Here is a 20,743-nt window from a genome sequence, read left to right as displayed (position 1 = left end):
TGTTATCCCCCTCTGTCATGACTCCCACAGGAAACAAAAATCCACCCCCCTGCATGTTCTCTCCCTTGAGTTCTTTCCTCTGTAGCTACACAAAAGAAAGGTGTCTAATCCAGACCTCTTTCATATGACAGTTTGTCAAATTTTGTGTACAGTCATGAACATGTTTCTCCTTTGCAGGTTAAATATCCCCAGCCCCTTCGATTATGTAATGTATTTATCACTATCCTAGTCACTCCTCGAAATTGGCCAACTGTGTCAGTGTCCCGTAAACACATGTCATCCATGCTGAACAGTGAGTCCAGAAATGTCCTAATTAATCCGTTTCTCAGGCGTGAAAGGCTTTGTAATTATTCTTAACTAGTCACCTTCTGCATAACATTACCTCATCTGCATACGGCACTTTGCAGCAAGTACATTTTCCTTTTCTACTTCTCCCACCTCCATCCCTTCCTGGTTCAGGCCCTCATCAACCCCAGGCCTGCATCCTGTGTCCGTTTTTTGCTTCCTTGCCGGCTGCTGCCATCCCTGTACTCCTTACACAATACCGTCACGTGTGAGTCAGCAAACACTCATTGAGCACCTGTGATGTGCAGTGCTCCGGCTTCAGGGCATCGCTTCCGAGTAAGACAAGGCCTGTCCTTTTACTACAGAGGTGGCAGCCGTCATCGGACTATGCCAGCACGTAGAGGTTGCGTGCATGGATGCACACCCACGACTGAGGGTGGAAAGCGGCATTCCAGCATATAGGTTAATGGAGACGGCATTTGACTAAACTTTTTTTTTTTTAAAGATTTTTTATTTATTTATTTGAGAGAGAGACTGAGAGAGAGCATGAGAGGGGGGAGGGTCGGGAGGGTCAGAGGGAGAAGCAGGCTCCCTGCCGAGCAGGGAGCCCGACGTGGGACTCGATTCCGGGACTCCAGGATCATGACCTGAGCCGAAGGCAGTCGCTTAACCAACTGAGCCACCCAGGCGCCCATTTGACTAAACTTTTAAAAATGGTTGGAATTAAACGCAGAAGAGCATTCCAGGCTGAACCAGGGGCTAGGGCATGAGGAGTCTAAACGCACAGTGATTCAAGCGGGCTCCTGAGCAGAGCAGAGGGACAGAAGCTCTGGATGTGTAGCAGGATGAGCGGTACTAAGTGTTCTCCAAAGGAAGATCAGAGCAGGTAAAGAATGATCCCGAGAGCCATCCTTGAGAGTCTGTTCTGGATGATCCGCAGCCTTGAAGAAGGGGCTGTTACGCTCCCAGCTGCACTTCCACCTCTCAGTGGAACACACCGAAGTCTCAACATTTGGACAAGGAGCTCTGCCTAGCAGCTCCTGAAGAGGCGGCTGGAAAGCAGACCAGGAGCATCCCCAACCCTGGCAGTGCGCCCTTGCGCGGGTCATTAATTTGCGAGAACCTCCTTGGCAGAGCTGTGGGGAGGATTAAGCGCGGTACTGGGTCCCAAGTGTGGCCTCACTAACTTACTACTGGGACGATTGGGGAGGGTGGCCCCAGCGGTCGCTCCACGCCAGGAACCCGTTAGCCGGGAGGCGGCGGCAGCAGCGGCGAGAACTCGCGTCCGCGTCCCCGCGGGCGCGCGCGAGCAGCTGGAAGACTACACTGGGCACGCGGAGCTCCGCCACAGCAGCCTGAGACCGAGCGCAGCGCCCTTTCCCCTGATTGGGCGGGACCGGCCGGGGGCGGGCGGCGGACAAAAGAGAAGGCAGAGACGGGTTAAGCATGGGAAGAAGGCGGAGCCTTGTCAGCGAGGGAGGCGGGTTTTGGCTCCCAGTGGTAGCCCTGCCCCCTTGCCGCGTTTCGGGCCGGGGCTGGCGGCGCTGAACAGTCGGGGGCAGTTATTACGCCGTCTAGTCATCCCAGCAACCGGTGACGCGGCCTGCATGAGGCCGACCACTGGCCAGCCGGGGAGAGCGGGCCTGGAGCGGGACTCCCTACCCCGAGGCGCCTCCCAGCTCCCCCCACTCGGCGGCCGCGCGCTCCGCCAGCCCCTTCCTCCCTTCAACGCCCTAGTCCCGAAGTCCGGGAGGCGGGGGTCGGCGAGCCAGCTGAGTGGGAACCGCGTGGCGTACAAGGAGCCAGTCGGCGACCGGTGAGGGGACTGAGGGCTGGGAGGGCAGGGTTGGCGCGGGGCAGCGATCCCCAACTGTCGCCCGTCTTCTCCCCTCCGCTCCTGGGCGGCTAGCGTCTGCAGCTGTCGGGAGCGCCGCCCCGGCGACAAGTGACGCGGAGGCACGGCGGAACGTGCGATTGGTCGGTTCGCGCTCGCGGCCGCCGGGCGGCCTGCTCCTCCCGGGCCTTGCCCTCTGCCTGTCCTCCCCCGGCTTCCCCCGGTGACCTTCGGGGCCGGCGGCCCCACGACGCAGACATCGCCAGGCTAAGACGGCTTAAAAAGGGCAGTGTCAGGCTCCGTGGCGTTAATCGCCCCCGACTGCTCACTACGTTTTTGGTGTGCTGGCGCCAAGGGCGAGGAGCTGGGGTGGGACCGCGGGTGGGAAGTTGCGCCCAAGGAGAATCTGCCTAGCAACTCGTGACGACAGTTGACTGAGGCGCCCGGGATTGGCTGCGCTGCGACCTACTCAGGTGTGCGCCCTTTCCCGTTCAGTACCAGGTAACAAGCCTTAAACCGAGTAACCAGGCTCCCTGATTACTCCGAGAGCTCCCGGGGTGTGGCGTGGGGCTACAGAATGCCCACGCTGCTCTAATCATGTGAAGAAGGGTTCTTTGGGGGTCGGGGAAGGACTTAAATGTGCAGAACGTTTAGGATCCTTAAGGTAGAGGTAGGAGTCAGACCCTGTATTCGGGATCCCTCTTCAGAGGAACTGTCCTGAAGAGGGTAAAACCTAAAGACTCAGCAACCACAGTTCTCAGACTTACACATATTCTAACCTTCTTTTCATATGAAACGTCGTAATAGCTTCCTTTACTGAGTTTTCCCAGGCAGGAGTGCCAGATACCTGACGTCCCCTGTCCAAGGTCACACAGCTAGTAATGGAAGAACCAGAATTTGGACACTTGCCTCCGTGCTTCCCGTGCGGATGTTACAGTTCCATTTCAATAAACCAGAGTATTTGCAGTATATGCAGTAGATAGAGCTATGGAGGATAAGATGACTGGAGAGAGGCCTCCTCCTCCAGTAACCTAACATTTGAAAGAATTGTATTATTTTTAAAAAGCATTGAGTGCCCTCTGTGTGCCCAACGTCTTGCTAGGCCCAGGGAAGGTGCAAAGCACCACGTGTTGTCCCTTCCCACATCCCAGTTCTGGGGTGCTCTGCCCCCTTTGGGTTGCAGTTTTGCCCACGTGTCAAAGGAACATAGAGAATAAACTATCCTACTACATATGTTCTCTCCCTGCCAACGTCCCTATCTTCTCCACACTTCCCAGTTCACAGTAAAATCTTTGTGAAGGCGAAACTTCCAAAAGAGTGTACTTGGATCATGATCAGGCTTGGGCATCTGGGATGGAAAGCAGCTGTCATTCCTATTTCCAGCAGTTCTTTACACATGCCAGCCTAGCTCTGAAGCTCAAACAGGCAACTTCTTTTGAAGTACTGGATCTTGTTTCTGTTAGGTCAGGAGTAGCCATTCTGGTGTTCTAGATTCCACACTCCATCCTTACCTAGAAAAGGGGCTAAAGCCTTCCTAGAATGGATGGGACTACTATTCCCTGTTACTTTCATTGATTATTCAGAATAAAGCCAAGTAAGGGGATGGGGCTGTGGGGTGGGAAGGTGCTCAGCAGAGCTTCTCTGAGGAGGGGGTTACCGGAGCAGAGCCCCGAAAGAAGAGGGGAAGGGACTTTACAGGTGGAACTATAAATGGAAAGGCCCCAAAGTAGGCAATTAATTTGAATAATACATTTCATTTAACGCAATATATCCAAAATACTACCATTTCAACATATAATCAACATTAAACATTATTAATGAGATGTTTTGCGTTCTTTTTTTCATACTAAATCTTTGAAATTAGGAGTGTATTTGACCCTTCCAGCATACCTCAGTTTGGACCAGCCACATGTCAAGTGCTCAGTCACATATGACTCAGGGCCACTGTCGTGCACAGTGCATCTGGGACAGCCCTCAGCCCCACTCCTGCACCACTTTTACCCAGCTCTGGCTTCACGATGGAGGAATTGCACGATGATCACTTGTCTCTTCATCCTGCCCCAGAAGTACTGGCCTGGCAGAACAGATAACCAGGGAAGAAAATCTTTGTACTAACTGAAGGGCACAACTCAGAAGAAAAAGAGGTCAATGATGTGATGGCATGTATTAGCTGAATCCAAAGTTGATGTAAACTGTAAAATTACACTGAGACCTTGGAAAAAAAAAAGGGCGCCTGGGTGGCTCAGTTGGTTAAGCGACTGCCTTCGGCTCAGGTCATGATCCCGGGGTGCTAGGATCGAGTCCCGCATCGGGCTCCCGGCTCAGCAGGGAGCCTGCTTCTCCCTCTGACCCTATCCCCTCTCATGCTGTTTCTCTCTCTCTCTCACTCAAATAAATAAATAAAAAATTTAAAAAAAAAGAAAAAGAACTAAACTGCTCTCATGTTAGATTGTTAGTTAATGTACTAAATCCTGATCAATTACCATACTCTTGATCTGTAATATGTTAGATATGGTTAGATGTGGTATGAAATACCTGCAATCTCTTTATTAAGAAACAAAAATAAAGTGATATATAAAACTCAGAAGTTTATTTTTATAGTTTATCAATTATGAATGTTAATTTTTCATTAGCTTATCTTACTTAGTACCTGTTTTTAATTACATATATAGTATTTGTAAATATTTGTAAGTATTAAATGCTTGAAAAGTACTATTTTTTTCTAAAATATTTTAAAGTATTGAACGATTAAGACTTTTCACCAACTCACACATAATTACCTCCTTCCCTCTTTCCAAGCCCTCCTGTACTTATTTTTTTTTTTCCCACCTGTACTTACTTTTTTACTTAAAATGAACTTGGTAGTATAACAACTTGAAAACTCTCAATTGGGAAAGTGGTTAGGATAGTCTAGAAATTATTCCTTTTTTTTTTTTTTACAGTAATATTTTATTATTTTTTTTCTTTCAGATTTCCTCCCAGGCATAGACCCCTATGCTTCCAGGGCAAACTCCAGCATGGGGTGAGGTGCAGAAGAGAGACTTGAGGGGTGTACTCTGGCACTCAGTTACCAAACCTGCCCCCTAGATCAGGGTCTGTCTCACCACATCTGTAATGGGGAGAAATTGTATCTTTGCTTATATGCCATTTACGTATGCATGTTTGTGTTTGTGCATTTGTCTCACCTTCCTTGGGCCTGTGCCCTGGGAGGCAGGGGGTGGGTTCCCAGAAACCTGGCCTGAGAGGTGCCATGGTCCCTGGAGTCCCTCACGTGAGGTGGAACCCTCACCAGCATGTGCATTGCTCTCTTTGGCATTTGGATCAAACATTGAGTCCTGAGGGAAGGTTTGACTCACATGAGAGCAAACATTCTTTTGAACTGACAACCCAGAATAGACAGCCCAAGTATCTGGGCTGAAAGTTCCCTCTGGAAGAACTGAGAGATTCTCTCTAAAGACTGCTTTCAGGTCTGCAGAGGGGCTCCTGCCCCTGCTTGCAGCTTTTGCTTAAACCCATTCTCTGTGAATGAGATGTCTGGGATTTAAAATACTGAAGACCAAAAAAAAAAAAAAAAGGAGAAAGAGAAAGTGTGGGAGAGGAGTGTGATAGATGAAACAGAATAGCAAAATGTAGATAGATGCTAAAGGTGAGGGAGTGATTTGTGATATTATTCTTTAGTTTTTCATATTTGAAAATGTCCATTAAAACAATACCCTCCTCCAGAAAACAGTCCCCTCTTCTTTCTCTCCCTGCCTCTGTCCCCTTTGCTCAATGTAAATTCATGTTTTCCCTCTCATTTCATCCCCGCAGGGTATAGAACATCCTGCTCCAAAGGCATGAGAAGAGAACATCCTGTATTGGCCACTCCTGCCCAGTGTGGAGAGGAGCAAAACTCCAGAGCCCACCCCTGAAGGTTTGTGGCTTTCAAGGCTTTTTTTCAATGGATCCCATTTATGGGGTGTTTTAACCAGAGCTCTGGGTATTTATGATGTTTCCATCTACCAATAAGAAAACTACTGCTAACCATTTCATTTGCTCCCTCTCCCTGACCTGTTGAGTGACACAGCCTATAACTCTTAGCAACTATATCTAATCTCCACTGAATTTAGCTGGGACCAGTCCAGTAGCCTTGAGGAGAGTAGTCAGTGATGAGGCCCACGGGAGGTTCTATACAGAAAGGCTGATCCTGCTCCCAGACCGCTACCTGGACCAACTTGTCAAGAGGATTCAGGGATAACATTTGAGATAAAGAGGATAGCAGATCAGATCCCATTCCCATAAAGGGGCTTCTCTACTACTCTGGGTTCTCAGATCCCTGGAGATAGGGCAATGAGAAAAGTCTGCAGAATATTTGCGAAGAACTTGGATGACCTGAAAATTAGGAAGGAATGCTTCTTCCTTCTCCACAGGGTTCCTGAAAATGTGAAAAGCACTTCTAGGATAATGCCATTAACTTTTAATATTATTCTTTGTGGATTGTTCATGTTCCTTTTTGTCCCTTTCCTGGGTCCTGAATTGCTTTCTCAAGGCTAGGCCAGGGAACTTTGAGGCTGTGTACTGGTGCGGAGTGATTATTAGGTACTGTCCAAAGCCAAGGTGCAATACTTTGGGGTCTCTTAGATAACCCTCCCTTGCCCAGGCCCCAGCCCTTTCTGAGACTTTTGCCCAGACTGCTGCTTCTGTTCAGGTTTATGCTTCATCCCATTGCCTTCCTTGTCCTTCCAGCTCAGATCTGGCTGGGTTCACGTTGGTGACTTAGAAAACCAGGGCCTCAGAGGAAGGTGTTGATGTGGTTTAGGCCCCGGGGGCCTTCTCATTGCCCATCCCCCCTGGGTGTTGCCTAGTGCATCTCCCAAGACCTCTGATCTAAGGACAGAAAACAGGCTGGGTACTCCTCATCCCCTGCCAAGCAGAGTTTTGGAAGCAAACTCCCTCTCTGAATCCCTCCTGCCCTTCCTGGTGGCACGAGGACCACCCCACCCCCACCCACCCCCCACCCGCCAATATTTCTAGGAGTTTATGGCTTTGCCTCCTCTTGGAGAATGGACTCCAGGAGATGGCCTAGCTGGGGGGGTTACAAGAAACAGGGACCCTGTGCTTGCCACTCCATTACCCGAGGTGTAGCTGTTGCAGCTGTTCCCGCGGCTTACGGTGACCTTACCCCTGTAGGGCTCAGGGCTCAGGGCTCAGGGTGAACCTGGCTGCAGCCCACTCCAGAAAAAGCTGCAGAGCCCCCCCACAAAAGAAGGAACCTGGACGTGCAGACCCGTTTTCCAGGCCTCCCCTTCTTCCCTCTGCTACTCCCTTGGTAGGCCTTCGGAAAACTGAGAGCAACGCGCAGCTTGAGGCGGCAGACCCCGGCGCGGGAGCGGCACACCCCAGCCTGGACCCCGAGCGCCCGCCGGCCTAGCCCTCACCATGCTCGCCGCGTCAGAGGCGGCGGCGGCGGGAAGGCCTTACGTGTGCAGTGAGTGTGGCAAGAGCTTCCGCTACAGTTCGGTGCTGCTGCGGCACGAGCGCGCCCACGGCGGCGACAGCCGCTACCGCTGCCTCGACTGCGGCGAGCGCTACGCCCTGGCCGCCGACCTCCGCGCACACCGACGCGCCCACGCTGGCCAGACGCTCTACATCTGCAGCGAGTGCGGCCAGAGCTTCCGCCACAGTAGCCGCCTTGACCTGCACCAGAGCGCGCACAGGCCGCGCAGCCGCCCCTGCCCCTGCCGCGCCTGCGGCCGCAGCTTCCCGCACCTGTCGGCTCTGCTGCTTCACCGCCGCCGCCGGCACCCGCCCGAGCGGCCCCGCCGCTGCCCGCTGTGCGCCCGCGCCTTCCGGCAGAGCGCGCTGCGCTTCCACCAGGCGCGGGCGCACCGGTGCGGGACCCCCCTCCCGCCCCTCGAGCCGCTGCGCCGCTGCGCACAGTGCCCGCGGGCCTTCCGCAGCCACGCAGGCCTGCGGAGCCACGCACGCGTCCACGCGGCCCGGAGCCCCGGTGGCGCCACGGCTGCTCAGCCCCGCGCTCCGGGTACGCACCGGTGCGGCGTGTGCGGGAAGAGCTTTGGCAAGAGCTCCACGCTCACACGACACCTGCAGACGCACTCGGGCGAGAAGCCTTTCAAGTGCCCGCAGTGCGGAAAGGGCTTCCTGGAGAGCGCCACGCTGGTGCGCCATCAGCGCACGCACACGGGTGAGAAGCCTTATGCGTGCGGCGACTGTGGGCGCCGCTTCAGCGAAAGTTCCACCCTGCTGCGCCACAGGCGCAGCCACCAGGGGGAGCGGCCGCACGCGTGCGCCACGTGTGGCAAGGCCTTCGGGCAGCGCTCCGACCTCGTGGTGCACCAGCGCATTCACACGGGCGAGAGGCCCTTCCCGTGCGCCGAGTGCGGCCGCCGCTTCAGCGACCGCTCCGACCTCACCAAGCACCTGCGCACGCACACGGGCGAGAAGCCCTACGGCTGTGAGCTGTGCGGCCGACGCTTCACGTGCGTGTCCAACCTCAACGTGCACCGGCGCAACCACGCGGGGCTCAAGCCGCACAAGTGCCCCGAGTGCGGCAAGGCCTTCGGCGTGGGCTCCAAGCTGGCGCTGCACCGCAAGACCCACCTGGGCGAGCGGCCGGCGCAGTGCGCCGAGTGCGGCAAGTGCTTCAGCCACAGCCGCTCGCTGTCGCAGCACCAGCGGGCCCACGCGCGCGCTCGGGCCGCCGCCCAGGCCGCCCAGGCCACGGCGGGGGCTGCGCTCATCTTTGCCGGGCAGGCAGGACAGGAGAAGCCGGACTCTCTGTGTCCCAGTTGAGGGACACTTGCCGAGCAGCTTGTCTGTAGTGGGCTAGGCAAGTGCGGATACGCTGCCACGGGGACGGTGCGCACCTCGCGGACGGAGGGCTGTGTACACAGCGTGGCTGTCGGTCGCCTTTCCACATCTCCGACGGTAGCCCGTCACCTGGACTGCTGCCGCGTCCCTGCATCTACTTCCCTGGGCAGCTCTTCCCGTCCGCCGTCCTCCCTGCCCTCCCCCTGGGGCGTAGGTGCAGGGAGTCAGGGAGACCTCCTAGACAGGGAAGAGAGCCCAGGCGTTGGTGTGTTCCCGTTGCTGCTGCTGTGCCCTCAGAGGTTTTCCTGTTTTCCGACCTGTGTTCTGTCTGCTCTCGTCCCATCCCCCTTTCCAGCCTGAGTCTCCTCTAGCTCTCCTTCCCGCCTACTTTTGTTGTCCTGCATCTTCAGGTAATGATCACAGATGTGGCCACAGGGACAACTAGCCGCCTGTGGGCTTCTTGCCCCTTGGTTCTACTTGAGTCTCTGCTGCTTTCTCCCTGGGCTCAGGGATATTGGGAAATTTGTAGGCAGAGAGATCATGGGACAGCTCATTTCAGTGAAAGACATCATGCCAGAAGCAACCGGCCTGCTCCCTGGCAGGGAAGGCCCACCCAGAGTGAAGCTGGGCAGGAGCCCTCAGCAAAGCACCCACCTGTCCCATGGACAGACCTGATGGTGTCCAGATCAAAGTGCCTCTCAGGGCAATATTCTCCAGTTGGGGCGGGTGGGGGGGGAGGGGCATTAACTTCGGGACCTAGACTGAGACCACATGGGGTCTATAAAGCAGAGTATTGCCAAGTGGAGCATCAGAATGTTATTTCCAAATCAAGCTTGGAGTCATGCGGAAATTGAGCTCCACAGTCAATAGTGCAGGGCAGAAAATCTGAAATTGGCCAGCGATTTTTTTTGCTTATGACTGGTGAAATAAAGCTTGTTTGTTTGGGTTCCAGACGCCAAGAGCCTCCTTTGTCAAAGCGGAGGCTGCTGTCTTTGCAGACTTGAGGAGTGATCCAAGAGTCAGGCCCTTTTGAAGCTCTAAGATGTCCCCTCCCAAGGTAGCTCAGTGATCTTGCATGTACAGCCCCCTTGATTTTGCACTGGGAGGCAAGACTCTTCAAGCCTATACATTTGGTTCTCTTGGTCAATGCAGAGGACGAATGTGGCTCAGGCTCACATACCGCCATTCCTGTTCCAGCTAATCCCTCCGGAATGACCCAGCGCTCCCCATATGTCACAGCCTGCCCTTCTCGAGTGCAAGAATAGGTAGGACAGTCCGCAGAGGAGGACTGCCAAGTGCCAAAGCAAACTGGGAAAGAAAGCTGGGTCCTTGAGGTAGGGGCCTGCAGAGAGAGGACCGCGGCCCACACCTATGGTGCACTCAGGCATATTCTAGCAGAGCCTGCTTCCGAAGGAATCAGGATTCCTGAGCTTCAGGTGCCAAAATACTCACTCTGCCCACACACGTCCATGTAAAATACTGGGTTTATTCTGTCCTTGAGGAAGACTAAAGTAGCCTGGCTTGTGTTGTGCTCCCACCCTGCACTCCCTGTCACCCTGGTTTCTGGGGACCAGGCACCTGGCACTTCTCTTCCTCCCTCCTCTTCAGTCTCCAGGGTCTGGCTCCTCAGAGCTCAGGAATGCTCACTGCTGAGGGAGCACAGAGGGCCTGGACTCCTCACCGGACCTCGGGGTCACAGAGGCAGAGATGCTGGGACAGGGCTCCAGTGGGCCGGGTGACTCTTGTGGGGCTGGGAGCAGGGCTGGGTGGCTTTTGCTGCAGTGAGCTGCAACACTGTCTGGCTTCTCGAAACGCTTGCCGCAAAGCTCACAGGGGAAGCGCAGAGCCGCGGCTGTCTCGGCGTGCTTACGCCGATGCCAGTTCAGGGAGGCCTTCTGGCGGCAGGTGAACCCACAGATCTCACACCTGAGCCAGGGACAGCGGGGGGAAGGGCAGGGCTTCAGCCCACCTCGGCCTCCCCAGGGGCTCCCCCTCCTTCAGCTGTGTCTTGCTGGTCCCCCTGGCAGCCCTACCTTCCCACCATGCTCCCCCACACTCACTGCAGGGGTTTCTCTCCAGTGTGGATGCGCCGGTGGATGACGAGGTTGCTGCTGGTGCGGAAAGACCGGGCACAGAACTCACAGATGTAGTCCCGGGTGTCTGCGGGTTCACAGGGGTCACCCCAGCATCCATCCGCAGGCCGCGGCCCCTCCTCAGCCCAGCCCACCTGTCAACCCTCACAGGAGTACTGTCCCCGACTCAACCTGCTTATCCCACCCCTCCCAGCCCCGAGCCGTGCCCTCTGGCTGTCAATCTGCTCCATGTTCCCTGACCTGCCTCCCTACCAGCACTAACCACCTGCCCTCTGCGCTTCCCCCGCAGCTGCCACAGGCCTGCTGTGGGCTCTCTCCTCTACCCCCAAGTCTCAGGGCAGCCCATACACGGGGCATCCCTGCGGCTCGTGGCGTCCTTGAGACATCTCTCTCACCACCCCTTGGGAGCCCACCTCCACACCACCACATTCCCCAAACCTCTGACTCCAGGCCCTCTCCTTGGCCATTACTCATGCCACTGCTTTGTTTCCTACACGTCCAGCACTCCACATTTCTGTTCCCTGACCTTCACTGACCTGGTCTCCCACCCTTCTCAGCCACCACTCCCAGGTCATGCCCCACCACTGCACCTCCTTGAAACTGCAGTTTCAGCAGGGGCCTCCTCCTGTGTCCTGCTACGATAAGCCTGGGACTCCACGCTGCCAGCCCAGCAGCCCACTGCCTTCCCACTGCCCCCTCCACACTCCTCTCCCAGACCCCTTTCCAGGGCATCTTTGTAGCCTCCCTGCACTCACACCACGAATTCACTGGCCGCTCTCTCCCTTAGCTGTACCTGTTCGGTTAAAATCCAACTCAAAGTAAACACAACTCTTGGCCTGCTCCAGGAATACAGAGGTGTAGCAAGGGGAGCAGAAACACAACCCACGGATTGTTCACCTACGCCTCGGCCTCTCCTTTCATCCACAACCACAAGTCCCAAGGGCCCACCATAAGCCTCTGCATTTTCTCGGTCAGTTCACTCTGCCACTCTCAGGAGCCCAGAAGGCCATTTTCCACAGCACCTCCTCTCTCTGCTAGCTCATCAGCGGGGACCTCATTTTTCAAGTCACCAAGGAGAGAAGCCAGGGGAGAATAACCACGTAGTCCCCCCACCCAAGCCCTCAGCCAACTTGCTTCCGTGCCCGTGTGTGAGACTATTCCTTGCTCCACTGCAGTCCCCTCCAGCTGTGCAGAGATACACTGCTTCCCCCCCACCGGAGGTTCCCCCCACCCCCAACCTAGGCATCAGGAAGCCTCTTCTCTCAGTGGGATCATTCCCATCTGTACCCCCAAACCCACAGCCCTCCAGCTAAGACCCCCTTTCCCTACTTGTCTTCACAGCAACACTCCGGAGAGCGGCCCATACTCACTCTACTGCCCCAGCTCCTCCCTGCCTTGAACTCACTCCATTCTGGCTGTCCTCCCTTGTCATCTAGTCAAAGGTGGCTTCCCACCACGTCCAGCGGCCTGTCCTCATGTTGCTCAGTCTCGTTGCACTGTCACAACCCACCCTCCCCTCCCCCTAGAGCACTCTCTCCACGTCTTCATCTGCCTCACTGGCCGCTTGGGCACTGCCCTTCCCGCCTGCCCTGCTCAGAACTCCTTTCTACCTACGCTCACTCCATGTAGCTGCTTCCACCTTCACTCCAAATACCACCCGTGTGCTTGTGATGAACACATTTCTTTCCCCCCAAACATCTCTGAACTCCAGAGTCACATCTTCTGGGATGCCTAAATGAGCATGTCCCAAATAAAATGTCCCTTTCCTAAAGCCCGCCTCTCCCCCCTTTTCAGGAAATCTCATCACCTCTGCCCAGGTGCTCAGGCTGGAATCCTTCAAGTCAGACTCGACGCCCTCCTGCCCATCCACCTGTGGCCAGTCTGTCCTCACAGCAGCCTCCTGCCTCCTCCTTCATGCTCACATCAGCCTCTAGCCACTCCCCCCGACCAACTCGACTGGACCAGCATGTCAAGGCTGCTCTCCCCGCACGCTGCACGCTCCTACAGTCCCATTTGTCCATATGGCAGTCACTTTGCTCCTTTTAAAGTCAGTTGTGTCCTCCTGCTATACAAGACGCTGAGGTGCTGCCCATCTCGTCTGGCCAGAAGCCAAGCCACGCTGATGGTAGTCTTGGAGGCCCCCACCACCGTCTGACCTCTTTTCCTCCCTTTCTAACTTCCAGGCCTCCTCTCCCTCCCTTCCTGGAACATGCCACGCGGAAGCCAGCTCAGGGCCTTTCCAGTGCTGCCCATAGACGTGGACAAGGCTCCATTCCTCCCCTCACTTAGGGCTTTGCTTAGAGACCTTCCCTTTCTACCACAGAGACTCCTCCCTCATGCTCTCCTTCCCCTTCTGGGCTTTCACATGTCTATATCCCTGTTATCACTAGAGTGGACGTCGTATGAAGTAGGGATTGCCCTCTGTTCCCTGGGGTATCTCAGCACCTAGAACAGTCTCAAGCAGGCAGGTGCTCACCACACAGAGACCTGAGGGTGAGAGTCATCCCACAGGCGAGGTGAAGGGACCCCCAGGGGGAGGTGACAGCACGCACAGGAGGGAAATGAGGAGGCGTCTCTACCACTCACCACTGTGCAGTTTAACATGCTCCTTCAGGTGTTTCTTAAAGTTGAAGGACTTCCCACAGGCTGGCTCTGGGCAGGAAAAGGACTTTTGGTGGATGTGCTGGTACTTCTTGTGGTGCTAGGAAAGGAAACGGGTGGTGTCAGGGAAACCACCAGAGCTGCCAGCAGGCAGGCTCCTCTGCCCCCGCTTTCCCCACAACAGTTCTCTCACCACTAGCTCACATCCTCCTGGCCAGTCCTCATCCGAAGGCAAGCACCCCCTCCTGTCCCGACACCAAACTCTGCCCTCATCCTATTCTGTCCTTGATTTGCATTATCTCACATTTTTACCACAACCTTCCTCACAAAGCCCAGTTGCCTGAACAAAGTGCCATCCTGGTTCCCTAACCATGGAGCTGCTGTCTGCTGGGAATGAGAACACAATCTGGGTAGGTATGATTACCCTCTTCAATATCAATGTACAATAATATTGCCCAGATTGCCTACTTTATTAGTAGCTCATCACGGGGACATATTATATGACGTTTTCCTAAATCTGCTTCGGAAACACACACACACACATACACACACACACATGCATGCTCTCAACCTGGAACACTTTTAGGGGTAGTCTGTTCTTTCACTCCCTGAGTATGTCTGGGAAATAGTTCTCCTGTCTGACCTAATTTTACATCCTGGCTCCGTAAGCTGCATGGGCTTTCCCCTTTTCTTTCTTTTTTTTTTTTTTAAAGATTTTATTTATTTATTTGAGACAGAGAGAATGAGAGACAGAGAGCATGAGGGGGAGGAGGGTCAGAGGGAGAAGCAGACTCCCCGCCGAGCAGGGAGCCCGATGCGGGACTCGATCCCGGGACTCCAGGATCATGACCTGAGCCGAAGGCAGTCACTCAACCAACTGAGCCACCCAGGCGCCCCGGGCTTTCCCCTTTTCTATAATCCCACTTTCCCATAGTTAAACTGCTGCTTGAGGCTGCTTCAGTCTTCTTCATTAACAGGCTCCTGTGTGTTTGCCTAGCCCCACTAAAGTTCTCATCCCAGAGCTTTCCTACCTGTTTGCTCTCCCAAATCCCATACACCCTTGCTTCGCCATCCCTTTGGCCTGGGCTCTCCCTCAACTTCAGGACGTGGTCTGGGAGGGCTCTGGATAAGTGTGGGGGCCGTGGCCCTTCCCTCTTTGTGCCTCAAACCTCTCCTGCAGTGAGGCTGCATCTTCTGGTCCTCTGGCTCTAGAACTACCCACTCCTGCCAGCAGGGCCAGGCAGCGGAGGGTGGACTCTGGAACCCCAGCACTACCACCCACTAGCCTTCTGTGTGCCTCAGTTGCCTCATCTGCAGAAGGAACAGTACCAGCACCTACTCCCGAGGGATGTTTTGAAGATCAAAAGACCTGACCCACATCAGGTGCTTAGAACAGTTGCTAGCATTCCAAGAGCCTGAGGAATGCCATCGTTATCCCCATATGACCCTTGGAGGGCCCATGCAACCAGCAGGGGTGGACAGCAGCTGTGCACCTGAGGCTTGCTTTTCTGCCTTATCTACCAGTTGTCTGGCTTAGTGATTCTTAACTGTAGGTAAGCTCTGCAGGTCCACCCCAACGCTTCTCTTCCTATCTCCAAATCCACCCACACCCCAAGCTTCTTTGCTTCAGCTTCTCCTTCACCTCAGCATCTCCTTAAGCCCTTCTCATATACCTCTGAGGCCACACAGAACCCAATCTATGCCCCTCACGTCCTCACATTCAAATACTGCCGGTTGGAGAAGATCCTTCCACAGCCAGGGAAGTCACAAGGTAGCAGCTCTCTTTTGGCAGCTTTCCTGGGGGAGGAGGATAGGCAGGAACATAAGAACTCCCACAGGCTCTCCTCAGCCCCCTCCTCTCACTCCCCTCCCCAAGGCCCCCCTCCCCCAGGCCTACCTAATTCTCTTGGGGCCGATCTGTGCCATGTCCTCCTCCCAGGCCAAGGTCAGAGCAGACTGGGCCTGACTCCCAGGGCTACGGGCAGCAAAAAGGGAGCAGAGGGCCTCGAGGGAGGGCCATGTCCCGGGATGCCCCTGCCCTCTGTCTCAGCCATCAGGTTACCTGGCCAGGGGCTCAGTCTGCTGGGCTGCTTGAGGGGTCCCTCTGAGTTCCGGCTGTACCCCAACCTCCGTAGGCAGAAGAGCTCCAGAACCCAATGATGATGTTGATGAGGATGGTACAGCAAGAGGACTGAGGGGAGCTGCTGGGGCCGGGGGTGTCTCCCCCTCAAGTGCATGGGTGACAGGGGAAGGAAGTACTCTGGGGGCATCTGGATCACTGCTGAAAACAGAAGAAAGAGGAGGGCATTATCTCCCTGGGCTCTCAGCTAGCCTTCAACCCAACCCCAGCCCCTAAATTGTGAAGAATCCCAAACTCAGAACAACCCTACCCATACCCCAGGATCTCTGTTCACACCTGCTTTCAGCTTTCATTCTCCCCTAAGCCTAACTTCATCCCCTTTCCCCAATTGAAAGCCTCCAATTCTTTCTGCCTTCCCCACCAATACGCCTTTCCCTTGAGTCTGGAAAGCTCAGGATCCCTGACCAGCTGCTCCCTCCTGCTCTGTTCAACATCTTCCCACAACCCCAACTTGCTCATCTGGGGAGGAGCTGTAGGTCCATGGGCTGGCATCACTGAGCATCTCCTCTTCATCCTCATCTTCCTCCTCCCCCTCTTCTCCTGGGGTTGGGAAGGTCTCCAGTAGGGGTCCCACTTCCCTGCTGGACCAAGGAAGGGAAGCCTCAGGCTCTGCTCCCTCACCTGCACTGTTCACCCAAGTCTATCCTTTCCCTCCCACCCCCAACCTCACCTGGGCAACCTGGCCTCCTGAGTCCTCTCATCATGCTCAGATTCCAAACCTGTTGGCACAGGTAGGGTCAAAGGGGAAGGAACTCTGGGCTCGGGGAATGAGGACAGGTATACTTCTAAGGTCTGAAGTGGTGGGAGGACTCTGGGGAAGAAGGAGGAGGGTGCAGATCCTACTGGGATGGGAAGGGGTATTTTACTTTAGAGATGATACATTCACATGGTTCAAAAAACAAAAGTATAAAAAGGTACACTTTGAAAAGTCTCTTTTCCAATACTATCCCCCAATCACCTAGTTCTTCCCACAGAGAACCTGGTTTCCTACATGCCCTTCCAGAGATATTTTATACATTCATAAATAAATATATATATGTGTGTGTATATATATATTCTTTCTCTCCTTATTTTTCCACCAATGGTAACACAACATACATCTTATTCTGTATTTTGCTTCTTATGCCTAAAAATACATTTGAGGGAAAAAAAAATATATATATATATTTGAGGATAATTTTTAGAAAATGGAGTTCTAAGCTACAGAGAGGGAGCCATTTTCCCTCGCTTTTCTTCACAACTCTTCTTTCCTGCAGCCTACCTGCAGGCTCCGACCTGCTCCTGGCCTCCGGGCACCAGCTTCTCCGGGCAGTATTCGGACAGGACACTGGCTTGGGCTCCTCTGGAGATATGGAGCCTGAAGAGGGGCCCCAGGAGAAGGTGTGGCCTGCAGAGCACTCCCACACAAGCCCCCCATCTTGGCCCCCGGGCCCCCGAAGCCCCGGCACCAGGCTGCACTCTCGGCTGTGGGCATGAGACAGGAGCACCAGATACTGCAGACCCTTGGGGGGCAAAGGCTCAGGACCTGAAGTGGTGAAGGCAACAGTCAGGGCAAGCTGGGAAGCCTCCTACTCTCACCCTGGGACCACGGCCTCATGGCCTCACAGCCCTGTCCCCCAACCCCCTGGGCAAGGCCAGTCCCTAGTTCAGTTTACCATTCTTCAGAGCCCAGAACCCCCAAGGTCCTGAGACATTGCTCTCTTGTCCACAGGCTGCCCCCATCAAACTACCTTGGGCTCCCCAACTATACCCCACCTTTTTCCAAACTCACTCAGGGTCCCCTCTGATCCAATCTCCTTCAGGAGGGTGCTTCTGGGCCACATGACTCCCTGTTGCCCCTCTTCTCTCCCTGGCTCCTGACCCCCAACCTCTAGTTATTTCCTACCTACCTGCACAGAGCACACAGCCTGAAGAAGTGTATCTGCGAGGGGAAAGGGGGTGGGGGAGAGGGGAGGCAGTTCAGGTAGGGAGCCTGGCCAACGGCCCTCAGCTCTCAGCACGCACACACTTTGGGACCCCCCTATTCGCTGGAGACCAAGAGGAGGGCAAGGGACCCAGAGAGGCCACAAATCACACAGGCTGTTCTGCTGAAATGAGACACCCCTGGGTCAGGGGGCCCGCACCTGACCCAGGGAGGGGACTGGGTGTTGCAACCTGGGGGTGCCCTCCCCCAGCGCCCCGCCCCGGCCCCTAACCGGTCCAACAGGAACTTAGCGAGCTGCGAGTGCAGGGAGAAGCCCAGCCGCTCCTTGAGGAGGCACCACTGCTCCATGTGGCCGCCCAGGCGGATGCGGCACTTGCTGCGACGCGCGTCCAGCTGCCGCCGCTTCTCCTGCCGCCTGCGAGATGCGTCCACCGGGGAGGAAGCCATGGGCACCAGGACCTACAGGGTGGAGGAGACACGCGTCTGGGCGGACCTCGTCTCGGGCCCGGGACCCCGACTCCACCCGCCGCTGCGGCCTCAGTTTCCGCCATCGGTGAACTGGGAGCAAGACTAAGTCATTTCAGTAGCATCCGCGGCCACTGGGCCCGAACCACCCCAGCTTACGTTACAGGGCAGCAGCGCGGTGGAGGGGGAGGCAGGGAGACAGGGTCAAAGTCATAACAGTGGCCCGACCCGAGCATACTGAAGTGTAGAAACGCGAGCTGTGGGGAAGGGGCGTGAAGCTTTCACGGAGAAATTTCAACTGGGGCTGGACGAGGGGTAGGTAACAGTTTCACTTGAAGAGAGCAGAGGCCTTTAGTGCCTTTACTGGTTGACGGGGGAAGGGGAGGTGGTGTCTACTGGGGGCGCTTTTCATAGCGGGGTGAATGCGGGTGGGACCGGGGCCTGGAGGGCGCCCCCACCCCGTCTCGGGCCGCCCCACTTAACGCTCACTATGCGTAGGTCAGGCCAATTCCAAGGGCAGCCCCCAGGCCACCCGGAGCGCCCGCCGCGGTCCACCCCCACCCGGCCTTACCTGCGAGCCCCCACCCGCCCTCAGCCCGACTGCGCCTGCGCCTCCTCCCGCCTCGCGCGCAGGCCCGGAGAGCGGCGGGAGGACGGGGGCCCACCTCGCGCGCACCGCGGCCGTTTCTCTTTTAAGAGGAACCCGTCCCCCTCCGCCTCGGTGGCTCCAGCCGGGAACAGGGGCCCCGGCGGCTGGGAAGGGACAGGCCGAGGCTGGCGGCGCGCGCCTGCGCACTGGCCGTCGAGCGCACCGCCTGCCGGGAGGCGTAGTTCCCGCAGGAATCGCCCCCGCGTGTCGCGGAGCTGCGGGGAAGCTGGGGGGCGGTGGCGTCTGTTCGCGAGTCCCTGCGCTTGATGGGGCAATGTACGGAGCCAGACCCTACCCCGTGTGCCAACCCCAGCCCCTCCAGCCTGCGCAGGGATGTCGCTTCAACGGGCCCTGGTGTGCACTTCACCAACAATTTCTCCCTCTCAGTTGCCACCGACGTGCAAACACGTGTGCAGAATCAGCCACCTCAAAAACCAACTAGACGCCTCTAGAACCATCCAGCTGTGGACACTTCCCTCTGAGGCATCAAAAGTCTTCTGAAACGTTGCCCAGATTTGCTGGGGACTCTTCTTCACTTCCCATGCTCTCTTCAAATGACTCCAGAGGAGCTCTCCTCTCCATCAAGCCCCTGGAATGGTGCTTCTCAAAGTCCCTTGCTGCGACCTCTTGGCCTTCAGAGCAACATCTGACAATGTAGATCTTTCTCTCCATACTCCTCTTCCTCATTCGCTCCTCCTTTCCTTTGTTGGAACCTCAACCACTGTATCCCAAAAATATAGAGTCCCCATGGATTGGAATCAAGACCAAATACTCTCTTTTATCTCTTCTCGAGTGATCTAATTGTCCCATGGATTTTTTTTTTTCCTTCCAGGTTTTTATGTAACTTACAGTTAGTGAACATACAGAGTAATATTGGTTTCAGGTGTAGGATTTAGTGATTTCTCACTTACATATAATACCCAGTGCTCATCACAACCTGTGCCCTGCTTCATACCCATCACTTACTTAACCCATCCCCCACACCCAACTACCCTCCAGCAACGCTCAGTTCGTTCTCTATAGTTAGCAGTTAGCTTTGTGGCTCCTGGGAGGCTCCGGTCATGATCACGGGGTCCTGGGATGGAGCCCCCCCAAACCCTGGGGCTCACTGCTCAGTGGGGAGTCTACTTCTCCCTCTGCCCTCCCCCCGCTCATGTGTGCTTGCTCTCTCTCAAATAAATAAGTAAATTTTTTTTGAAAAAGAGTCTGGACGCCTGGGTGGCTCAGTTGGTTGGGCATCTGCCCTCGGCTGGGGTCATGATCCCGGACTCCCCGGGTGGAGTCCCACATCAGGCTCCCTGCTCAGCGGGGAGTGTGCTTCTCCCTCTGCCCTTCACCCTGCTTGTGCTCTCTCTTGCTCCCTCTAAAAGAAAAGAATCTGTTCTTCCTCACTCCTTTTTTTTTTTTCTTCTCCCTACCTGTTAGGTTTCTTAAATTCAACATATGAGGGAAATGATGTGATGAGATTTGTCTTTCTCTGACTGATTTATTTCACTTAGCATAATATACTCTAGCTCCATCGTGTTGTCGCAAATGGCAAGATTTCATTCTTTTTGATGGCAGAGTAATATCTATATATAGATACATATATCACATTTTCTTTATTCATTTTATCCCTTCATTAGTAGATGAACACATGAACATTTGGTATCTTTCCATAATTTGACTACAGTGTACATTGCTGCTATAAACATCGGGGCGCATGAACCCCTTCAAATCAGTATTTTTGTATCCTTTGAGTAAACACCCAGTAGTGCAATTGCTGGATCGTAGGGTATTGCTATTTTTACTATTTGAGGAACTTCCATACTGTTTTCCAGAGTGGCTGCACCAGCTTGCATTCCCACCAACAGTGAAAGAAGTTCCCCTTTCTCCACATCCTCACCAACATCTCTTGTTTCTTGTGTTGTTAATTTTTGCCATTACAGCAGTGTGAGGTGGT

The 20,743-nt window shown here is 54.9% G+C and overlaps 2 protein-coding genes and 1 non-coding gene across 21 annotated transcripts; 2 read left to right on the top strand and 1 right to left on the bottom strand.

The window, feature by feature from the left end:
* The first annotated feature begins 1,975 nt into the window (after positions 1–1,975).
* Positions 1,976–9,882, top strand: LOC115939962 (zinc finger protein 672). Of its 7 annotated transcripts, none has more exons than XR_014147310.1 (5): positions 4,130–4,263; positions 5,090–5,212; positions 5,930–6,032; positions 6,648–6,697; positions 7,296–7,420. XR_014147310.1 is itself a non-coding variant. In XM_081827327.1 (5 exons), exon 5 carries the CDS (start codon positions 7,538–7,540, stop codon positions 8,909–8,911), a length of 1,374 nt encoding a protein of 457 aa, XP_081683453.1. In that variant the 5' UTR covers positions 4,130–4,263; positions 5,090–5,212; positions 5,930–6,032; positions 6,648–6,697; positions 7,432–7,537; the 3' UTR covers positions 8,912–9,882. The 7 variants fall into 7 exon arrangements, 4 of the variants coding, with proteins under 4 accessions (XP_081683455.1, XP_081683453.1, XP_081683452.1 ...); XM_081827327.1 differs by lacking the exon at positions 7,296–7,420 and adding an exon at positions 7,432–9,882; XR_014147311.1 differs by lacking the exon at positions 6,648–6,697 and having other exon boundaries at positions 7,296–7,421.
* On the bottom strand, positions 4,057–18,961 carry ZNF692 (zinc finger protein 692). 13 transcript variants are annotated; one of them, XM_081827315.1, is made up of 13 exons: positions 18,805–18,936; positions 18,317–18,471; positions 17,959–18,146; positions 17,653–17,684; positions 17,025–17,288; positions 16,434–16,482; positions 16,219–16,344; positions 15,686–15,904; positions 15,521–15,598; positions 15,342–15,420; positions 13,609–13,723; positions 10,990–11,089; positions 10,396–10,855 (listed from the first exon to the last, which is right to left on the bottom strand). In XM_081827315.1, the coding sequence occupies exons 2-13, from the start codon at positions 18,386–18,388 to the stop codon at positions 10,573–10,575; spliced, it is 1,605 nt and encodes a 534-aa protein (XP_081683441.1). In that variant the 5' UTR covers positions 18,389–18,471; positions 18,805–18,936; the 3' UTR covers positions 10,396–10,572. The 13 variants fall into 13 exon arrangements, with proteins under 13 accessions (XP_081683449.1, XP_081683441.1, XP_030880898.1 ...); XM_031025038.2 differs by lacking the exon at positions 18,317–18,471 and having other exon boundaries at positions 18,818–18,961; XM_081827316.1 differs by lacking the exon at positions 18,805–18,936 and having other exon boundaries at positions 15,686–15,901; positions 18,317–18,712.
* LOC115939966 (small nucleolar RNA SNORD45) lies at positions 4,263–4,334 on the top strand. The gene has a single exon (XR_004074743.1). It is a non-coding gene; the product is annotated as a small nucleolar RNA SNORD45 (small nucleolar RNA).
* Positions 18,962–20,743: the final 1,782 nt, after the last annotated feature.

The sequence above is a fragment of the Leptonychotes weddellii genome, chromosome 7 (genome assembly GCF_054177405.1).
Source record: "Leptonychotes weddellii isolate Sample4059 chromosome 7, ASM5417740v2, whole genome shotgun sequence".
NCBI lineage: Eukaryota > Metazoa > Chordata > Mammalia > Carnivora > Phocidae > Leptonychotes > Leptonychotes weddellii.
This window is presented reverse-complemented; position numbering and strand designations above follow the sequence as displayed.